This window comes from Canis lupus, chromosome 14 (genome assembly GCF_003254725.2).
Source record: "Canis lupus dingo isolate Sandy chromosome 14, ASM325472v2, whole genome shotgun sequence".
NCBI classification, from domain to species: Eukaryota; Metazoa; Chordata; class Mammalia; order Carnivora; family Canidae; genus Canis; species Canis lupus.
The window spans coordinates 40212056-40230535 of NC_064256.1; the positions used below are offsets into that span (position 1 = coordinate 40212056).

The window sequence follows — 18480 nt, forward strand, 5'->3', positions numbered from 1 at the left end:
GGAGCCTGGCATGGCCTCAGCCCAGGTCCCAGCCTCAGGTGCCCAGTGAGGCTGGCGAAGGCCTCCTTGCCCTCCGTGTGGACACACAAAAACGCTGCGAATGCCCCCCTCATCCGGATCTCTTAGGCTGTGTTGCCGACCTGCCGAGTAAGAACGCAAGGCCGCCGCCATCCGGTCGTGATCGTAACCGAGGCCTTGTCTGTGCAGCGACACACCAGGCCCAGATCCACAGCCCTCGACAGCTGTCCCACGCGAGCCTTTCCTTGGCAGATGATTATAACCCCAACTTGAGCACGCAGAAAAAAATAAGACCACGGCCCCAGGCTCTCCCCAAGCCAGGTCTGGTCCCACCAGAAGGAAGATATGGGCAGACAGGAAGTGGAGATAGAAAACTGGGTGCACAGAGACCGAACATGAAAGACAAATGAAGGGAAAGAAAGAAGGAAGGAAGAAGTAAAGGAAAGGATAAAGAAAAAGAAAAAAGAGGAAGAAAGGAGGAAATAAAAGACGGAAGAAACGAGTCAAAGGCGACTCCTGGGAGCAGAGGGCAGCTTACACAGAGAAGGGTAAGTGACAAGGCCAGGATCCCAGCCCCTTTCTGCTCTGTCCCTCCTAGTTTGGCCTGAGTCTCTCTCAAAGGGATCTTTCCTGATCTCCTGCCCTGGATTGGAGCTGGTTGGATCCCAGCCTTGCAGGAGAATGACCTGGATGGGGAGGGGGGGAGGCCCAGGATGGAAGCGGGCGCCCCTGACCTTGAATGGCGCGGGGCCCAGAATCCCTACCACGCCCCTGGCGTCCGCCTAGGAGCAGCTAACCTGACCGTACCTGCTCTGGGCCAGGTGGGGATGGGGAATGCGGCCAACAGCCTGGCAAAACGCTGAGAAGCAGGCAGGGACGAGGCTCCTGCGCGGGAAAAGCCGAGGTTGCCACCGCAGGCCTGGCACGACCAGGGCCCGGATGCCCCGCCCGGCCCGGCCCCCGCGCGCACAGGTACCTGGAGACGATTTCAACTGAAGTAATGAAGGCAGTGTCGTGCTGTCGAGAGAAAGGTGGATCCCAACAACAGGAAACTACCTAAATCACCGACCAGTTCTGGTGCTGCCCGCGCGGGGCTGCCTCGCCCGCCGCCGCCGCCGCCACCGCCGCCGCCGCCAAGGGAGAACCCTGCGATCGCGCCCGGCCCGGCCCCTTGCCAACCTGCGCCCGCGCTGCCACTGCGTGTCCCGCGCTGCCGCTAAGGCGTCGCGGAGGGAGAAGCCACCGGCCCCGGTACGGTAAATCTGGGAGGGGGGCGGGGAGGGAAGGAAGGTAAAGGAGAGAGAGGAAAATGGAAGGAGAGGGGAAAAGCGAGAAGAAAGGAGAGCGAGCGGTGTGCGTGCTGGTTCCCCAAATCTTGCTCCTCGGCGAGCCGGCGCCAGGCGGCCGCAGCCCCGGGCGACTCGAAAGCGCCTGGGACGGCACCGAGCCCGGCTCCCGGTCTGGTCGCGGCCTCCGGCGCTCGCTCCCCGCGCGGCTCGCTCTCCCCCTCTCTCCCTCCCAGCCAGCCAGCCAGCCGGGGCGCGCGCTCCCGCGCCCCCTCCCCCTGCCGTCGCGCCCCCCCCACCTCCCGCGAGCAGGAAACGCGTGGCCCCGCGGAGGGCGACCAGGTGGGGGAGGCCGTGCTGGGGGAGGGGGCTTGCAGCCGGCAGCAGTCCACCTAACTGCTGCCGCGGACGCTAGTGACGCGCCCTGGGCCCAGCCTGCTCCCCTGATTTCTAGGCTGGGGGTCATCTAAGACCAGGGGACCCACAAAACAACCGGCGTCTGCGAGCCTCCCTGGGGCTCCCGAAAGAAATCCTGTTTGGCCTCCTCTGTCTATGCAGCTCCCCTCTCAACTGAAACCACTGGTCCAAGACAGCCACAATCCAGATATACTAGCAAGTCATAAAACTGAACAAAAGCCGACAAACCTTACGGCACCAGGGCTATAGGGCCCAGACAAATTACGACCGTCTAGGTAATATTTAAATAGATGCCTAAAGTAATTGCAGGGGGCGCGGGCTAGTCCTCCTGTTGTAAAAGTGGTGGACGGGATAAAGTGGAAGGTGAAGATAAGAAGTCAAAAAAAGAGGTAAAATTAAAAAGCTTCATTCCACAGCTTTTATTCTTCTATAAGAACATAAACATCGTCTTTTTTTCCACGCACAGCAGCATTACAATATTAATTTATTCTGATTTAAGTTTAGAAGTAAATAGAGCTAGAACTAACATTTATAATAACGATAGAATGCATTTGCATAAAACAAGATTGGCAATTTTTCATAATAATAGACATTTATACAGATTTGTATTTATAATTTTTCTTTTTCTGCACCTACAGGTTTGACCCTTTTATGCATGTAACTTCACAGTATAAAGGAAACCCAAACAATGTCTCCCTTCTCTAGTCTATTCCGCTTGCCCCAGCCCTCCTCGGATTCTGTGAATTTCGGAAAGGAAAAAATAAAAGAGGAAGAAGAAAAAAAGAAAATGAGAAAGAAAAATCTCCACAAGATAGGGAGAATTGTGGTGTGCTTGTCGCGTTACCAATGGTAACAATTATTTAATAACAAAAAACCCCCACTAAATCCGCACGCATAAACAAATCTACATTAGATTATTTATCTACAGCCAGAAGGGTATGGAAATTCAGAGGTAAGTGAAATAATTTAGTCCCACAATGCAAGACCTTACACAAACTGGAAGAGAAGTTCCTTCTCCTGATCGTTCTTTTTTTTTCTTTTTTCTTTTTTTCTTTTAAAGCTGGGATATCTTACAGAGGAAGGAAAGATTAATCTTTCTGACTCTCAATTTTCTAATCAGCCAAAGCCAAGCCCTTTTGCCAGCCTGCATGTCCATGCCTGTAAGCCCTTCTCTTTGCCAAGAAAGAAAGAAAGAAAGAAAGAAAGAAAGAAAGAAAGAAAGAAAGAAGAAAGCCAGGGGCCTGTGTCCCCTGATTAAACACAGCCCAGCACTCCAGGCAGGCGAGTCCGGTGGCGGCTCCTTGCACCATTGACCTCAGGCCAGACACCTCAGCGCCTACAATGGGACCTCGGCCTTCCGGGCTAGGTTTGCCCGCCCCCGCAGGAAACCAGCTCCACCGGGAGGACAGGAGCCATTTCCAGCAGAGGAACCCCAAGATAGCAAAGCAGCCCAGTCACCACTCAACACTTTAGGATAATATTTATCTCTATAGAAATTTAGCACGATATGGCTTTTCCCCCAGAACACAAGTAAACCAGCACCAAGCAAACAGACAAAGAAACAAAAAGTCAGAACAAACCAGCCCTGCACAGATGTAACGGCCAGCGAGATGGCGAGTGTGGGAGGGAGGGATGGGGCTCCAGCACAGGTGCGAGTTCCCGGCAGAGGCCGAAGACAGAGGGAGGAGACCGGCTCTCTGGCAGCGAAAACAAAAAAACAAAAAAATGGCATTGCCTGGAGCTTCATCAGGAAAAATTAAAATTGGCTGTGAGCTCCCGGATCCGATTTTCTCGGTTCATTTTCTTCAGTTTCATCCTGCGGTTCTGAAACCAGATTTTAACTTGTCTGTCCGTGAGGTGGACGCTGCGGCTGATCTCTAGGCGCCGCTCTCGAGTAAGGTACATGTTGAACAGAAACTCCTTCTCCAGCTCCAGCGTCTGGTGCTTGGTGTAAGGGCAGCGCTTCTTCCTGCCGCTCTTTGCAGTGAGCCAGTTGGCTGCGTTTTCGCCTTTGGAATTGCCTAGCATTTAAGAGAATAAGGAAGGGAAGGTTAAATAGGGGCCACCCTAGGCTGTGCGTAGGGGTGAACCTGGGACTTCTCTGCCATAAGAGGGATGCCCTAAGTCACACAGAGAGAGTTTTGCACAACCACCACCCTCCTTTGGCTTGCTCAGAAAGAGCAATTCCTCCAAAGGGCTTGTGCAAAGATGGAGAGGGCCTCCAATCTACACCAACTCGCCCAATTTACATTTTCCTCCACTTTTTTCCAAACACCTGCTTTAGCACAAAGCTGTCTGGAGCTAGCCTACGGAAAGAACGGCCTGGGAGGGCAGGCTGTATATCTTGAACTTAACACCTTTCTTTGCTTCTCGCCCCAAGGCAGACAAGCATTTCCTGCAGCCCCCAGTCTGGGGGCATGGGTGCTTACTTGGAAGGGAGGTGAGGAGCGGGGCTTGGGTCCCATTCCTGTACCCTGATTGCCTAAGGCCCAATGAGGAGAGGAGCTAGGACGTAGTTGGGACACGCGGAAGGCACGAAAAACGGATTCGGGGTCAAGGGCCGTCCCTCACGTCTTTCCAGGAGCCAGAGACATGCAGTCTGGGCGACTCCGAGTTCCAGGGGAAGCGAAATGGCCCCTCTCTGCCTCTCAGCTCAGGGGCCCGGCGTCCGGGCCGGATTTGCCTTTTCTTCTCCCCGCAAGGAGGATTCCCGCCCCTCCAGCAACTTTGAAAAAAGCATGGGGGATCGTAAACTCGAACTTCGCCGGTTAATGGGCTTATTTATTGGTGCTGGCGGCTGCTTATTTTGGATGCCTTACAAACATCCGCGCTATCTGCGGGCGAGCCACTTTCCTCCCTCCCCCTCCCCCCGCGTGGGCCGCGCCTCGAGGCTGGGCCCAGACCACGGTTTGGGGTACCCGGGGCCACGGAGAAGGGCATGCACGAGAGGGGGGCTGCTCGTCCGTGCCCTCGACCCCAACTGGGGTGAGCTGAGGCCAGCGCGGAGGACGTCTCGGTGTGCGGCGCTAAGCAGGACATGAATTTTTACTGCGTCCCCACGCCCAAATATTAAAAAGCAAGTTCACAAGGTCAGCCTGCCTGCAGCTTGGGCCAAGGCCCGCCGGCGGCTGCGCGGACTCCTGGCTCTCCGCTCCTTCCCTTCTCTGGGTCTGCCTGTCTGCCCGCCTGCCTGCGGCCCTTCAGCGCGCCCTGCTTACCCAGGGAGTCCTTCTCGGGCGAGGCTTTGCTGCTCTCGGAAGGGGCTGGGGAGAGCTCCTCTGCGGCCGAGGACGACGCGTGCGCCTCCTCGTCGCCCTGGGAGCCCCCGCCGCCGCCACCGCAAGTCAGCGTGGGGGGCGGCGGTGAATCGAGGGCTCGCTCTTTCCGGGCTGCATCCGCTGAGCCGGAGGCGAGTGCGGGTGGCGGGTCGAAGCCGCGCCCGGGGGGCTGAGCGGGGAACGGGCCGGCCCCGAGCTGTTGCGCGCCGCCACCGCTGCCGTAACCCTTGGCCGTGCCATAGGCCTGGGAGAGGCGGAAGTAGCCGGGCACTGGCACCCCGCTGGAGGTGCTCAGGGCGCAGCCGTCGGGTGGCGGGCCCCTCGGGAAGGGGGCCAGCTCGGCCGTGGCGGTGGAGCCTTTGGGGCATTTGTCCGCCGAGTCGTAGAGACAGTAGGAGCTCTCCTCTTTGATGTTCTGCGCGAAAGAGCACGAGGTGGCCTGCGGCGGGGGTTGGGGTGGTTGCGGCGGGGGCGGTGGCTGCTGCTGGGGCGGCGGCGGCGGCGGCGGCCCCTCGGGCGGCTCCATCCGGCACGACCGGGGCGCGTCCAGCCACAGGTCTATAGGCGCGGGCGCGTAGCCGTGCGCCCCGGGACCCAGGCCCCCGCTGCCGCCGCCGCCGCCGCCGCCCGGCGACGCCGCCTCATTGCGCTTGCCTCCCAGAGCCGGGAAGAGCCCGCAGCTCTGCAGCCCGTAGGGCAGGTCGGCGGCCGGCGGCAGGTAGACCCCGCCGTGGGCGTAGTAGCCGCCGCCGCCACCGCCCCCCGCGCCGCTGCCACCGCCGCCGGCCTCGCCTCTGCCCGAGCTGATGAGCGAGTCGACCAAAAAAGAGTTCGCGGCGGGGCTCTCCGAGCATGACATTGTTGTGGGATAATTTGGCGAAGGGAGCAGATAGCCCTTTCTGGCTGACATTTCTTGTGCAAAACATGCTGAATACGATTAGCAATCCCCCCGCACCGCGGCGGGTGCCCGCAGCCAATCCTGAGCCAGAGTTTCCGCGCGACCACTCCCAGTTTGGTTTCGTAGGCGCGGGGCCGCTCTCCGAGGGCGCCCTCTGAGCCCACGATTGATATAAATATGTAATCTGTATTGATGGGCCGGGAGACGCACACCCAATACCTCAGCCCAAAGGCCAGGAGCTGTGGGGGCTGCCCCAACGTGCTAGTGGGGGGCCTGGCCCCTGGGCTAGCCCCGCCCACGCTCGGACGCGAGCTCTCCTGCGGGGTCTCTTTGAAGGGCCCTTGGGCCCCCGCGCAGTTAACAAGTGGGGTGTTTATGGTGCGCACCCTGGCCCGCCTTGGGTGCTCCCCATTCTTGTTTCGGAATCAGCCACTAGCCCTCCAGGCACTCTAACCATTAAGGGGGCCTGTCGGGGCCTCAGGCTCTTCCCATTCAGCTCGGGACCTGGAGCTGTCTCCCAAAAGTGGAGGACCTGGCCCTAAGGCCACCAAGACCCTTAGAGTGTCCGAGGTCCAGCGCGCACTGGAAGCTGGCTATTGCCACGTTTTCCTTGCACCCCGCACAGAATTTCCCCCAAAAATGTAATGCCCTGGCTTCTCAGCCCCTCTACACTCTCCTCTGCCAGTCGTTGATCCCGTTAGGATCTTTGCTTCTGGTGTGCTCACCTGGCTTGCTTTCTCTGCAGCTCCTGTCGGTGGACCCTGGTGAGCTGAACCGAGCTGGGGGTGGTGGTGGGGGTGGTGGTGGAGGTGGTGAAAGCAACTGGTAACCTTGGCTGAAAGACTCTCCTACCCCTATTCGGAGGTCAGAGCCAGATCCAGGCACCCCACAGCCCCATCATCCGGGTAGCTTTCAAGCTTATACCCCGTTTCAGAGAAGTGAAAGAAACATTGCTCTTCAGGGTCTTCAGTTGGGCCGGAGGCGAAGACCTGGAGGGGGACACTCGGAGGAGGGGGCGGCAGATGGACATCTCTGCCTCAAGCTCTCCCTTTAGCCTTGGCATTCGCACGCTCTCGGAGGTTATGACAAGAACCAGTGTCACCACACTCCTGCCTCTCCGTCCCCTCCCCTCTCCCCCCTCCCCTCCAAACCCGCGGCTGGGGCAGCCCTCTCTCCCGCGGTGTGCGCATTTTAACGAGGCCCGCGGTGAGGAAATCCGTTCCGGCAAGGCCGGGCTGGGCTCCTGGCCCAGTTATAGCAGCGTTCGGAGGCCAGGCCCTTTGCTCAGCAGACACCAGGGCCTCCTTCTTCCCTGGCCATAGGGATGTGCTCTTAGTCAACTGGAAACCGCTGGCCCATGGCGCTAGCCCCCGTGTGGGCCTCAGCCGTATCTCAGGAAATGCGACCTTTTCCGGCCCGGATCCAGTGGAGCCCAGGAGGTCGCTGACTTACCCCAGGCCTGCGGCCCACAGCTCTCCGGGATGCCCCAGGCCTGCCCGCCGCACCAGCTCCAGCCCCTGCAGAGGCCTGGACGGGCCGCTGAACGCCGGGATCCCAGGAAGCAGTCCGCTCAGGCCTCTGCCTACAACGGGGAAAGACCTTTGCATCCCGGGTGCTTTGCCAGGCACTTGGCCTTGTTCCTCCCATTGTGAACCTAGTCCGAGAAGGAAGCCGAGCCTGAGAAGACTCAGAGAGTACACGGGGAGAGCTGGCGGAAGGACCCTGACGGTGGCTTCTGAGATGCTAGCAGTTGCGGTCTCTGCCTGCTGTGGCTGCTCGGCGCGCAGCCCGGGCGGCCGCACCACTGCTTGCACTGCGCTCCAGCCACTTCCACCCAACCAGCCTGTGCTTCACGGTGACTGGCTCCGCGGACTGGCCTCTGGGGTAGAGAGGAGGGGGATAGAGAAAGACAGAGAGAAACAGAAGGAGAGAGGGAGAGAAAAGAAAGGGGAGAGAGTCTGAGAACCAGTTCTCTCCAACAAGATCTTGAGGCTGCACTAGCAGCCGGAGCCGAATCAAGTCTGTGTGGAGAGATCAGGGACTGTCCTTCACTCCCCACCTCCTTCCCACGAACAAGACCAAGGCAAATTCTAACCTGGTGAAGCCCAGACGCCAAGAAAGTTGAATAGGGAAAAGCTTCAGAACAGAGACACCTAGGATCCCTCTCCAGATGGGCTTGGTCCATATCCAGCTCTCCAGGAAGATGGAACGTATTGGGACTGTTGCACTTAGCAGTGCTACTGGGAAATGCCACAAAGCTGAGGACTGCCTGAGAAGGGGGTTTTCCCCCATAGCACTGTCCATGCCAATCAAGAAAGTTCTGCAGAGAGTGATGAAGCAGGTCCCAAGAAGGAGAGAGGGGTTCCTTGAGAAGAATGAGTCCTGGCTGGCCTGTTGGGCCAGGGTCTGGTTCCTCTCCACACTAAAGGCAGAAAGCAACTTCCCAAGGCTGTAGGTTGGGAAGGGAAGGGCCAGTGGCCATAGGAGAGAATGCTTGGGATGGTAGAAGCTAAGAAAATAAAGTGAAAGTCAATGATCGAAACCCATCTTTCTTTTTGAAAGTTAAGGACCCTTTGGAAAAGCTAAGGCCAAACTCTGATTCTTATCCTGTGAAAAATAGACATCTAGCATTGCCACAATTTGACCCATCATTTTCAAAGAGTCCCCAGACCCTTCACAGCCTTCTCCTTGGGCCCTCCAGAATGTTCCAGGACTCTCCGGAATTCAGCAGCCCTGCCAGTTTGACTGGTAAGACAAGCCGGGTGCCCGGCTGTAAGCAGCTCAGGCTCCGTCTGGTCAGGGCCCTGTAGAGTGACCAAATGGTCTCCTAGGCTGGATGGGATCCAGGAGCAGGCAGGTGCCAACCAAGGTTACATTGTAAGGCAGTTTGGTACTGCATCTGTTTTAAGAACTTAAAGGACTTAGGGGAGGTGGAAGGCCCGCTGCAGCCTCGCAGACCATGGCATTGGCACTTGGGTCTTCACTGACCTTTGGGAAAGTGGAATGTTTTTTTCCAGCCTCTTTTCTCCCCTTGTAATAAACCAAATGGGATGTTGAGTTTATGCTGTTTCTTGCTTTTTTGTTTTTTTTTGTTTTTTTTTTTTTTAAATGACGATGATGAGTGTGTAAGGCCGTGTGAGAGTTCCTCTCTGGCCGTGGACCGCCGCCCCACCCCCAGCGGGGCTTGCCGAGCAGCAAGCACCGGACAGCCTGCCTACGCGCCCGGGACGCGGACTGGCCTGCTGCCGCCGGTTCGGTGGAGAAGATATCTACGCAGCGCAAGCTCAAGTTAGATGCTGCTGCCCTTTCAACTGGTCTCGGAGCTCCCAGCATCCGCGACCGCCCCCAACGCTCCGCACTCCCCAGACTGTAACGCCGAGGTGTTAACTTCCTCAATAGAATATTCCGTTTATCGATCGCCAGCGCTTTGCCGAGGTTCCCCATCCCGAGAGATTAAGAACAGCGATCCAGTTGCAGCACGGGGTCGGCCCCAGGATACTGTCTTTCCTTTAGCCCATTTGCCCTCTTTCCCTCTCTTCCTTTCGGTCTCCCTCCCAGCTGCTGAATTTCTCTCTCACCCTCAGGGTGCCTTTGACCTAAAAATCTCCGTGTCTGCTTCCTTCAACCAGGCCTGTGTAGCGGTTCTGTGGCACCCCCAAGGCCCATGTTTTATTTAGGAGTAAACACCGTCCATTTCTACCTGGGTAATAACACTCCTCCTCCCCGTGGCTCTGGAGCCGAAGGAAAGGCCAGGCCAGCGGAGTAAGCTCTTTGGCTAGGGTCACGATGCATTTCACCGGAGAGTGGATGCCTCCTTCTGAGTAGGCCCTCGCAAAGGACGAGAAATAACAAACTGTTACTACCCCAAACCCCCACCTCTTTTTTTCAAAATACTAGGTACTGAGATTGAGATAGCCAAGAAACAATTTGTATCTAAAAGTCTTTCTCAGTGCTTTCCAGGCTCAGAACTATCTGGCCGGTTGTGGAGTTGGGCTGCAGCCCCAGAGAGGAAAAATAAAAGCTACTTTCACACATCCACTTTAACAAAAATTCTGGACTTCTCTGATTCTCTCATTTACTGCATGGTTAGACATTTTTCTTTTTTGTAATCCATGATATTCTTTTCTTGTTCATCTTTAAAAATGTCATCATTTCCAGGGAAATGTGATGTGTCTGTTTTGAATTAATCAGGTGCAATCTATCCCTAAACAACCCACTTTAAATTTTTCTCTAAATCCAACCACTAAACTGGCCCTTCTCTCCTGATGGGGGAGTGTTGGGGCCTTTTCACACACTCCCTAAATTACAATATCCTTAATTTTGTCCATAATAAAAGGCCTCTGGCCCTGAAAGCAGAGGTGGTTCTGGGATTTTAGGGACAGCTTGGGCTGCAGAGAGCACAGTGTGGGTGCCCACTTGGTGTGGTTCCTGTGGTTGCCTTATGTTGGCAGAATTTGGGAGCCCATGCTCAACAAAGACTAGTGACTTTTGATAGGCAAGATTTATGCACACATGCAGCACCTATTTTCTCTGAGATGCCCCCCACTCACCCATGCACTATATATTTGTGAAATTAGCGATTTCAAGAAACTAATAAAAACATATCAGAATAAAAACTTAAATATAAGAAAAGAGGAAAATTGAATCTAACCTCTGAAATGTAAAGTGAAATGAATACTTAAAACTTGTTTTGTGACAATCCTGTCGGTGAGATTGTGGTCAGAGTTTATCCTCAATGCCAGCTTTTGAAAATGTATAGGTTGACACCACTATAGTTTTTGCATATTTGCAAAATATTCAAAAGACCTCATATTTACATCTAAGAAATCACTGCAAAACCCCAGCCAGGTTTCTAGCAGTACATTCCAAATAAGCAAATACAGACTTCTCTGGAAGCCTCAAAAATCATTTGCGACTTTTTTGAATTGGCCTCTTTCAGAACAAAGGTTTTCCCCAGGCCGCTGGGCAGACATAGAGACCCCACCTAGTAGGAAACCAGAGACCTCCCGGATATCTGCCCCAGGGAATAAGCAGGCCCCAGCGGCCACGGTTGCTGACCACCTCATTGTTTAGAGTAGAAACTTTGTTTTCCCCAGTCCCGCCATCTCTCTCACTCTCTTTCTCTCTTTCTCTCTCACCCCCCCCTCTCTTTTTGTTGCCAACACAACCCCCATTCCAGTACAGCCAGAACCCTTTCTGCTTGGATGCCCCCCCCCATCCCTAGCTCATCCCATTCTGAAAATTTCTACAAAATTGAAAGATCACCTTGGGTGAATTGCTGGCGCAAGGAGCTAACATCATCAACTTTTCCACTTAGGCCTCCCCCTGCTTTCCAACCTTAGGGAGCGATGGAAGGAAGGGGGGTGGCTTGAGCGCCTATAGCGTCACCCGGAGGGGACGGACACAGCCACTTTTCCCAGTCCTGCTCTGACATCGGCCACCTCCCCACTCCCGCCTCAGTCGGATTGGAATTGCTAAACCTGTGGCCTCTTACCTTGACACATTTCCGAAATCACTGCCAAGGGACAGCAGGCTTCTCCCGGGCGCGACGCCTGCGAGGCCTAGAGAAGGCGCGTTGCTTAAAATTACAACACCAATTACTTCTTGAAGGTGAGGCCCCCCCTTATTTTGATACTAAGGGGAGCGGGACAAGTGAAATAATGTAACGTGCTGCTCTTAGGATCAGAAGCGAACAAAGGCCAAGAATCGCGCTGGGGTTCCCGGCTCCCCGGCGGCTTTGACATTGATCGAACGTGCGCCATCTCGTGGCGGCTGAGCGACTAGGCCCGGCCCGAACTTCAGCCCGAAGCCCGGAGAGGGGAGCAGGCTCTAGGCATAGACAGAGGGAAAGAATGTGCCCAGCCCGCTGCTAAAGAGATCTCATTTTTACATCTAAGAAATTGCTGCAAAACCCCAGCCGGGTTTATAGCGGCGCATTCCAAATATGCAAATTGGCCAGCCCCGGACGGGTTTACGACCACATTGTCACAGCCATCGGAGGATGGGCTTTTATAGGGCTCAGAAATCAAACCCGCGCCCGCTTGCCGCCCGCCGGCGAACAGTCCTCCTGGCTAGACTCTCTCTAGCAACTTGCAAGACTTTGGTTAATCTTTAACCGTCCCAAAGGAAGTCTTTCCTTAAACCCTGGGCTTCCCTGCCCACCACTCCCTGCTCCCCAGGAGAGTCGTTGTTCACCTCTGTGTGTCTGTTCATCAGCCTAGACATTCATCTAGGGGGTCTGTCCCATTCTCCCTTTGAGCTAGATTTCCCCAGTCTCGCCAGTTAGACAAACACACAAACAAATAAACAAAGCAGGGTCTGGGGTCTGGGGCCTCTCTCCAAATTCAATCTTCTCTGCAGCTCTGGCCCTGCCTGGGTGGCTAGGGAGAGGGTGGGGGTAGAGGTGGGGGGTGGGCAACAAAAGGCTCTGGCCTCTCCGCCCTGCCCCTCAAGGTTATGGGTGATGTCCAAATTTAAGGCAGAAGTTCAAAGGCAGGAAACAAAGAGTAAACCAGCATCTTTCTTTCCCCAAAGGGAAAAGACAGCCTCAGCTGGGAGCTTGGGACAAAGTGTCCCTAGAGGCTCCTGGGAGTCTGTTCTTTGTACCCAGACGGGTCTCTGTCTTTCTAAGGGGATTCCTAGGGCACCCTAGAGTGGTTCCTCTTCAGGCCTCCTAATCCTGAGGAGAGTAAGCCCAGCCTGGGATCAAGCTCAATGACTACCTCAAGCCCTAGGGCTTTCTCCCAACCCTCTCTCCAGTCTGAAAGGATGAAACCCCCAATTCCAGGTCCTGAGATACCCCATTCATGGGACCCCCACTTCCCCTCCAAAGGACCTGGCTAGTCACCGTGGCTTCCCAAGCTCGGCTTCTAGTGGAGTTAAATCCCAAGTTACCTCCCCACCCCCTCAGGGGCCTGGTAACTTGCCCCTTGGGGGGTGGTGGTGGTGGTGGGGGGCAGACATTTGGCAGTAAAAGGCAAACAGGAAGAGGAATGTCACACCAGAACCCAATACTCAAGTTTCCAGTCTTTATTTTCCTTGTGCCTGTCGCCTGTATACATGCTGCGACATATGTGGTGGGTGAGAACGGAGGACAGGCCAACACTCCCGCTACAAACAGAGCCACCAGACACTTCTTAAAACAGGGAGGCAGAGGAGATGCGATGGGAAGGTGCCTGGCTTTCTCAGCTGAGGTCCCCAGACCCTGGAGGGCCAAACTACTTCAGAGCATCCCCCTAAAGCTTTCCAAACATTGCAAGAAATTAAAAAGATCATTCCTAACACCCTTCCCACCCTTCCAACACCCCAAGGAAGCCAACTAATGGCAAAATTTTAAAAAGTATTCAAACAAAATAGGTTATGGTTCTTTTATTTACAAGTCTTTTGAACACCATCCCTGTATGAAGCGTACATTCAAATATTTTAGCAGTGAGTGAGTTTAACCGTGGAACACTGTAAACAGATAGAGCCTTTAAATATTCTCTTCATCATCTCTTCCCCCTCTACGTTGCATCTCTTAAAATTCGCTTTGGTTCCTGCAGGGAAATATATATAATATAATATAATATTTATTTTTTAAAATAATTCCAAACGCTCTTGAGCTCTTGGAAGGTTGCCGGAAGCTTCCAAGCTCAGTTCTGGGGCACGAAGGGCAGAGTGCGGTGCCAGAGTGGTGTTTTGGGGACTCAAGCCCCTCATAGCTAGTGACCGCTGGCCAGGCCCACTGCTCCGCTGAGCAAATCCAAGCTTCGGTTAAGTGTGGTGGAGACTTTGCCAGGCTGCCGTACTCCACAGGCATTTCCTGCAGAGATCTTGGGGCCAGCTCGGGATGTCTTCCACCTCGGGGAAGGTCTGCTCTGTGACCAGGCTTTAGGCCTGAGTGGCAGTCCAGGAAGAAGACCCTCATCGGTCGGAAAAACTAGGTGGGCTGCAGGAGGCAACTGCTAGAAGCTCAGGCCTCGGACAGTGCGGTGAGTGGCTAAGAGGGGTGGAGAGCCGCTAATACCACCTGGACTAGATTTTTTTTCCCCTCAAGGATCAGCAGCCCTCTCCCACCTCATAGCCACTTCTTAGTCCAGCCGTCTTTCACATTGGCTTTGGAAAGCAGCCCCACTCCAGACATCTAGGAATCCTCCCTCTTTCCTCCTGCTCCTGTCCCCAAGCTGAACTGGGTTTAAAGATTGAATAGCTTCTTGACGCAGGGGTCCTGGGGATGAGCAGGCTCCACGTGGAGGGTCCTGGGCCCAGGTCGATCTCCAGGGCGCTTGGCAGGGGGCCCAGTCTTGATGGAGACCACACCCAGCCCAAAGCTCCACAGTCTCCAAGAATGAACCACCAGGGGTCCCAAACCATTCATTCTAGTTGATGCACAACTCTCCAAATCCAATTTTTGTTAGGAATCTTAACCACAGATGCCCAAGAGAATCCCGGGCCGCCTTCTCAGAGGCTGTCTCCGTGTAGCCTCCCCTCCTTTGCACACCTCTTTTCTTCAAAAGTCACCACGTGCCTTGACCTTGTCAAGGGCAAAATCTGCATATAATCTCACGTGTATGAAGCCCCCCACCCAATTCCAGCTGGCTGGAGCCTTAGAGGAGCGGGTTGGCTGAGTAGTACTGTAAACGGTCTCTGTTAATTTTTTTTTCCTTCATTCTCCTGTTCTGAAACCAGATTTTGACTTGACGGTCGGTGAGGTTGAGCATGCGAGACAGCTGCAGGCGCTTCTCTTTGTTGATGTACACACTGAAGAAGAACTCCCGCTCCAGCTCCCGGATCTGGTACTTGGTGTAGGGGCAACGCTTTTTTCTGGTGCGTTGGCCACCTGTGGAGGGAGAAAGAAGCAGGGAATGAGCCAGGTGTGGGGGCTGCAATCCATCCCAGAGCCCCGAGTGGAGGTAAAGGGCTGGCCCATGGGACTGGAGGCCCTGTCCAAGCCCCATCAAGGTCTCCTCAGTCCCCTGCCTTCAGGCTCCTACTGCCAGCTGGGGACAAGCTGCAGGCGGAGACTCAGCCCCAGATAAAAGCCAGCTCCCCAGATAGGCCCCCAGGGAAGCTGCTCACGCTGCCCCCAGAGCAGAAAAGAGGGCTCCTTACAGCAACAGGCGAGTTTGTGCCGCAGAAGCGGCTTTCAAAGCCGCAGAGAGGGGGTCGACCGCTGCCTGCGGGCCCCTCCAGACTAAACAAACAGTGGTGTGCGGACATTTCACCTTCCAGCACCTGGGCGGGGGGTTCCTGAGGCAGTAAAGTCGACCCCAACCCCAGTCCTGCCCAAGCTGCTGCCGGGACTCGGCCCTCGGGAGCATCTGAGGCAGCTGCCCGGCCTTTGTCAGCCTGAGTCCTGGCCACCAGCTCCTGCCTCCTGGACCAGCCTCCCGGCTTCCTCGAGGTGAGGAGGTGGCAGCGGAAGCCCCCAGCCACGGACCTTGCCTGAGCACCACCAGGGCCAGGGGGCCATCCTGGTCCCCAGCAGGGCAGGGGTGCTGTTTTAGACGGCGTGGAGGGAAGGGGGGCCTCCTAAAGCGGCCCGCAGGCTCGACCTGCTCCCCTTTTCAATAAAACCTCACAGGAGGGAGAGAGAGAGAGAGAAAAAAAGCACCCGCTTTTGACAGATTGAATAACAATTGTGAGTAACTTGTAGTCGGACAGAGGCGGCACGTAATTGCCCCCGCGCCCGAGGAACAGGGCTTCCTTTGGATAAAAAGGCCAACTTTGGCTTAATTTGTTTCTTTTAATATATTGCTCTAGCTAAGCGGGCTATTTTATCTGTTAAACACGCTCCTAGCGCCATCGTTAAACAGCGATGCCTTTGAATCCCGGCCGGGACTGGAGTCCCGGCGCAACACATGGCTTTTATAAAAATCTCCGGATTACCTCGCTATCAAAGGCTCCCGGAGCCCTTGCAGGGGGAATTTACAGGCGCCCACCTCCGGCTCCCCAGCCCGAGCTGGCCCCGAGCGGGGTCGAGCTGCTGGGCTTGGGACTGAGAAGGGGGGGAAAAAGGGTAAAAGGGAGTTGTGTGTGTGGTTTTTTTTTTTTTTTTTTTTTGGTTTTTTTTTTTTTTTTGGTTTTTTTTTTTTTTTTTTTTTTTTTGCAGGCATGCCTTGGCCGGTGGGTATTTCACGGCCAATTTCAGCACTCGCCACGTGATCCCGCCTTTTATAACAAAGTTTTGTTGGGGGAAACCTAAAGGCCCTTCATAAACCTTATATGCTTATAAAACAGCATATAAAAATTTAACAGCGGTGCTGCGCTACATTTCCAACTCCCCTTTCATAAAGCGCAGGGCGCGCTGCCTTTATACGTACTGGAGCCGCCGGCCTTGTCCTCAGTGTGGCCGGAAGACGACTCGGGGCTGCTGCTGCTCTCGGGGCGCCGTCGCCGCTCCTTCTCCTCCGCCGCCGCCGCCGCCGCCGCCTCCCGGCAGCCGCCGCCGCCGCCGTCCGAACTTGAAGTTGCCGGCGTGCCCGTGCCCGTGGCCGCTGCCGCTGCCGCCGCCGCCGCCGCCGCCGCCGCCGCCGCCGCCGCGGAGGTCGCTGCGGCCGCCGGGGGCCCCTTGTCCGCGCTCTTGTCCCCGGGGTAGTCGGAGGAGGCGAGGTTTTCCGGGGCGCCGTAGGCCGTCTCGAAAAACTGGTCGAAAGCCTGCGGCAGGACGCCGTTCCTGCCCACGGTGCTATAGAAATTGGACGAGACGGCGGGGGTGGGGTGGTGGTAGACGTTGGCCGAGCTCTTGGCCAGCACGTCGCCAGGCACGCCGGCCGCGCTGGGCGCCTGCAGGCAGTCTCTGTGCACGAGCTCCTCCGCGGAGTAGCAGTGAGCCAGATTGCCGCGGGGGTGCCATTTAGTGGCGGGCTCAATGGCGTACTCCCTGAAGGTCACTTCGCGTACGGGTTGGACCTGGGGCAGGTTGGAAGAGTAGGAGTATGTCATTGGGCGCGAAGACGGGGTCTGGGGCAGAAAAGAAGGGAGGCTGGAGAAATCTGGACCCGAGACGTAGTAAGTACAACTTGGCAAATACATGTTAGAAGAGCAGGGACCACGCTCATCAAAATCCATCATTGGGCTACCTTGGGCTCTCCGCAGTAGCCGAGCTTAACATGATTCTCCACTGCAGCTGCCTCTTTGAAGCGGATCCGTGAAGTAGAAATTTGGAGACGTAAGCTGACGTGGAAATCTATCCCCATCCTTAGCAGGGAGGTGCTGGTCATGTGACCTGATGTTGAAATTGACAAGCTGCGAGCTGGTCCCGGCCTTTTTTTTTTTTTTTATTCCCTTCCCCTTTCCTTCCCCCCCCCCTTCCCTCCCTCCCTCCCTCCCTCCTTCCCTCCTTCCCTCCCTCCCTCCCTCCCTCCCTCCCCGGCTTCCTTTCTTTGTAGCCACCTCAGGGGAAGCAACAGATCGTCACTCGGTGTTCTCACCGAAAGCACGTAATCGCCGGTGTAACTCATGTTGGCTGGGGGGCCTCCCGGCGCGCGGCGAGGCTGGGGTGCGCCCCATGCCGCTCGCCTGTGCTCAGCTGCACGGTCCTGGCCCTCAAGTGCGCCGAGGGCGGTGAGAGAGCTCAACTCCTGCCACCCATCACTCCCCGGGTGAGGGATGCCCCAGGCTGAGGGTGGCCGGGTGGGAGCTCGTCGCTGCGTGGCCGGTGCGCGGTCCTGGAATCTGTTCTCCTGGAGGCTCGCGTTCGCACCTCCTTCTCTACCCCCCGCCCCCACAAGCTTGCTCTGGGAACCACCTCTGTCTCCGACTCCGGCCGGCCGGACCCCCTTCGGGGCCAGGGTTCACAGCCGTGGATGTGCCTGCCTCGTGGCTTGCCTGATTTGCACGGTGACTTGATTACACGCTCGCATTCATGGTCACTTCCGAAGCGCTTTAGTGCCTTCCGTCCCTAAACCGCCAACAACCACGGCGGCTTCCCCCGCGGTTTTGTCAGGCATCTGCAGGTCCCGGAAGGGGCTTCGTCTTACCCGGGATCCACCTCCACTTCATCCTCCCTGCCGGCCTCCTCACTCCACCCCCGTGCCCTTGAAGAAACCCCTTCCTCCTCGCTGCCTGCCGGGGTTCGGAGTCACTCCGCCTCGCAGCCAGAGGCGTGGGGGCTGCGCCGCTGTGCACGAGTCCGCCCGCCCGCCGGGTCTTCTGGAGCTGAGGACTCGGGAAACCATGCAGTTGAAGCGAGCCTTGGGCTGCTTAGAGGCGCTGACATCCGAGGAGCCTTTTCCTGGGTATGCTGCACCTTTCCCGGGCCCACCAGGCTGCCAGCGGAGCTGCAGAACTGCAGGAGAGGGGAGGCAGTGAGGAGGAGGTGGCTAGGGCCGGAGAGCTGTGGCTAAGGGGCAACACGGCTCCTCTTCTTCCTTGCAAAGCGTTGAGAGCCAGGGATGTGCAGGGAGAAACTCAGAAGGCTCAGCGCCTTTTCTGCTACTCATCCCACGGAAGGGACACCAGGCTAAAGAAAAGAGCCGTGCTTCCCAAACTCCCCGCTCGGTGGGTGACAAGAACGCCTTGAAAAGGCTAGGTTTGAGCCAAAGATAGAGACAGGGGCCATAGCTGCTTAACTAGGAGTCTAGCTTTCTTGGGAAAAGGAAAG

The 18480-nt window shown here is 56.1% G+C and overlaps 1 protein-coding gene and 1 long non-coding RNA gene across 3 annotated transcripts; one reads left to right on the forward strand and one right to left on the reverse strand.

Moving 5' to 3' along the window:
• The first annotated feature begins 1635 nt into the window (after positions 1–1635).
• Positions 1636–8959, forward strand: LOC112670629 (uncharacterized). The gene is made up of 3 exons (XR_004804809.2): positions 1636–1996; positions 2360–2673; positions 2782–8959. It is a non-coding gene; the product is annotated as an uncharacterized LOC112670629 (long non-coding RNA).
• A 3952-nt stretch (positions 8960–12911) lies between these two features.
• Positions 12912–17549, reverse strand: HOXA11 (homeobox A11). Of its 2 annotated transcripts, XM_049093748.1 has the most exons (4): positions 17309–17549; positions 16958–17103; positions 16199–16787; positions 12912–14715 (listed from the first exon to the last, which is right to left on the reverse strand). In XM_049093748.1, exons 1-4 carry the CDS (start codon positions 17385–17387, stop codon positions 14483–14485), a joined length of 1047 nt encoding a protein of 348 aa, XP_048949705.1. In that variant the 5' UTR covers positions 17388–17549; the 3' UTR covers positions 12912–14482. The 2 variants fall into 2 exon arrangements, with proteins under 2 accessions (XP_048949705.1, XP_025320248.2); XM_025464463.3 differs by lacking the exon at positions 17309–17549 and having other exon boundaries at positions 16199–17097.
• Positions 17550–18480: the final 931 nt, after the last annotated feature.

Excerpts from the sequence above, each read along its gene's own strand:
- HOXA11 (XM_049093748.1), bottom strand. The coding sequence starts at position 17,387 with ATGGGGCGCACCCCAGCCTCGCCGCGCGCCGGGAGGCCCCCCAGCCAA. Across the intron at positions 17,104-17,308 it reads CCGGCGATTACGTGCTTTCG|GTCACATGACCAGCACCTCC; the intron begins GTGAGAACACCG and ends TTTCAACATCAG. Across the intron at positions 14,716-16,198 it reads GGACAAGGCCGGCGGCTCCA|GTGGCCAACGCACCAGAAAA; the intron begins GTACGTATAAAG and ends CTCCCTCCACAG.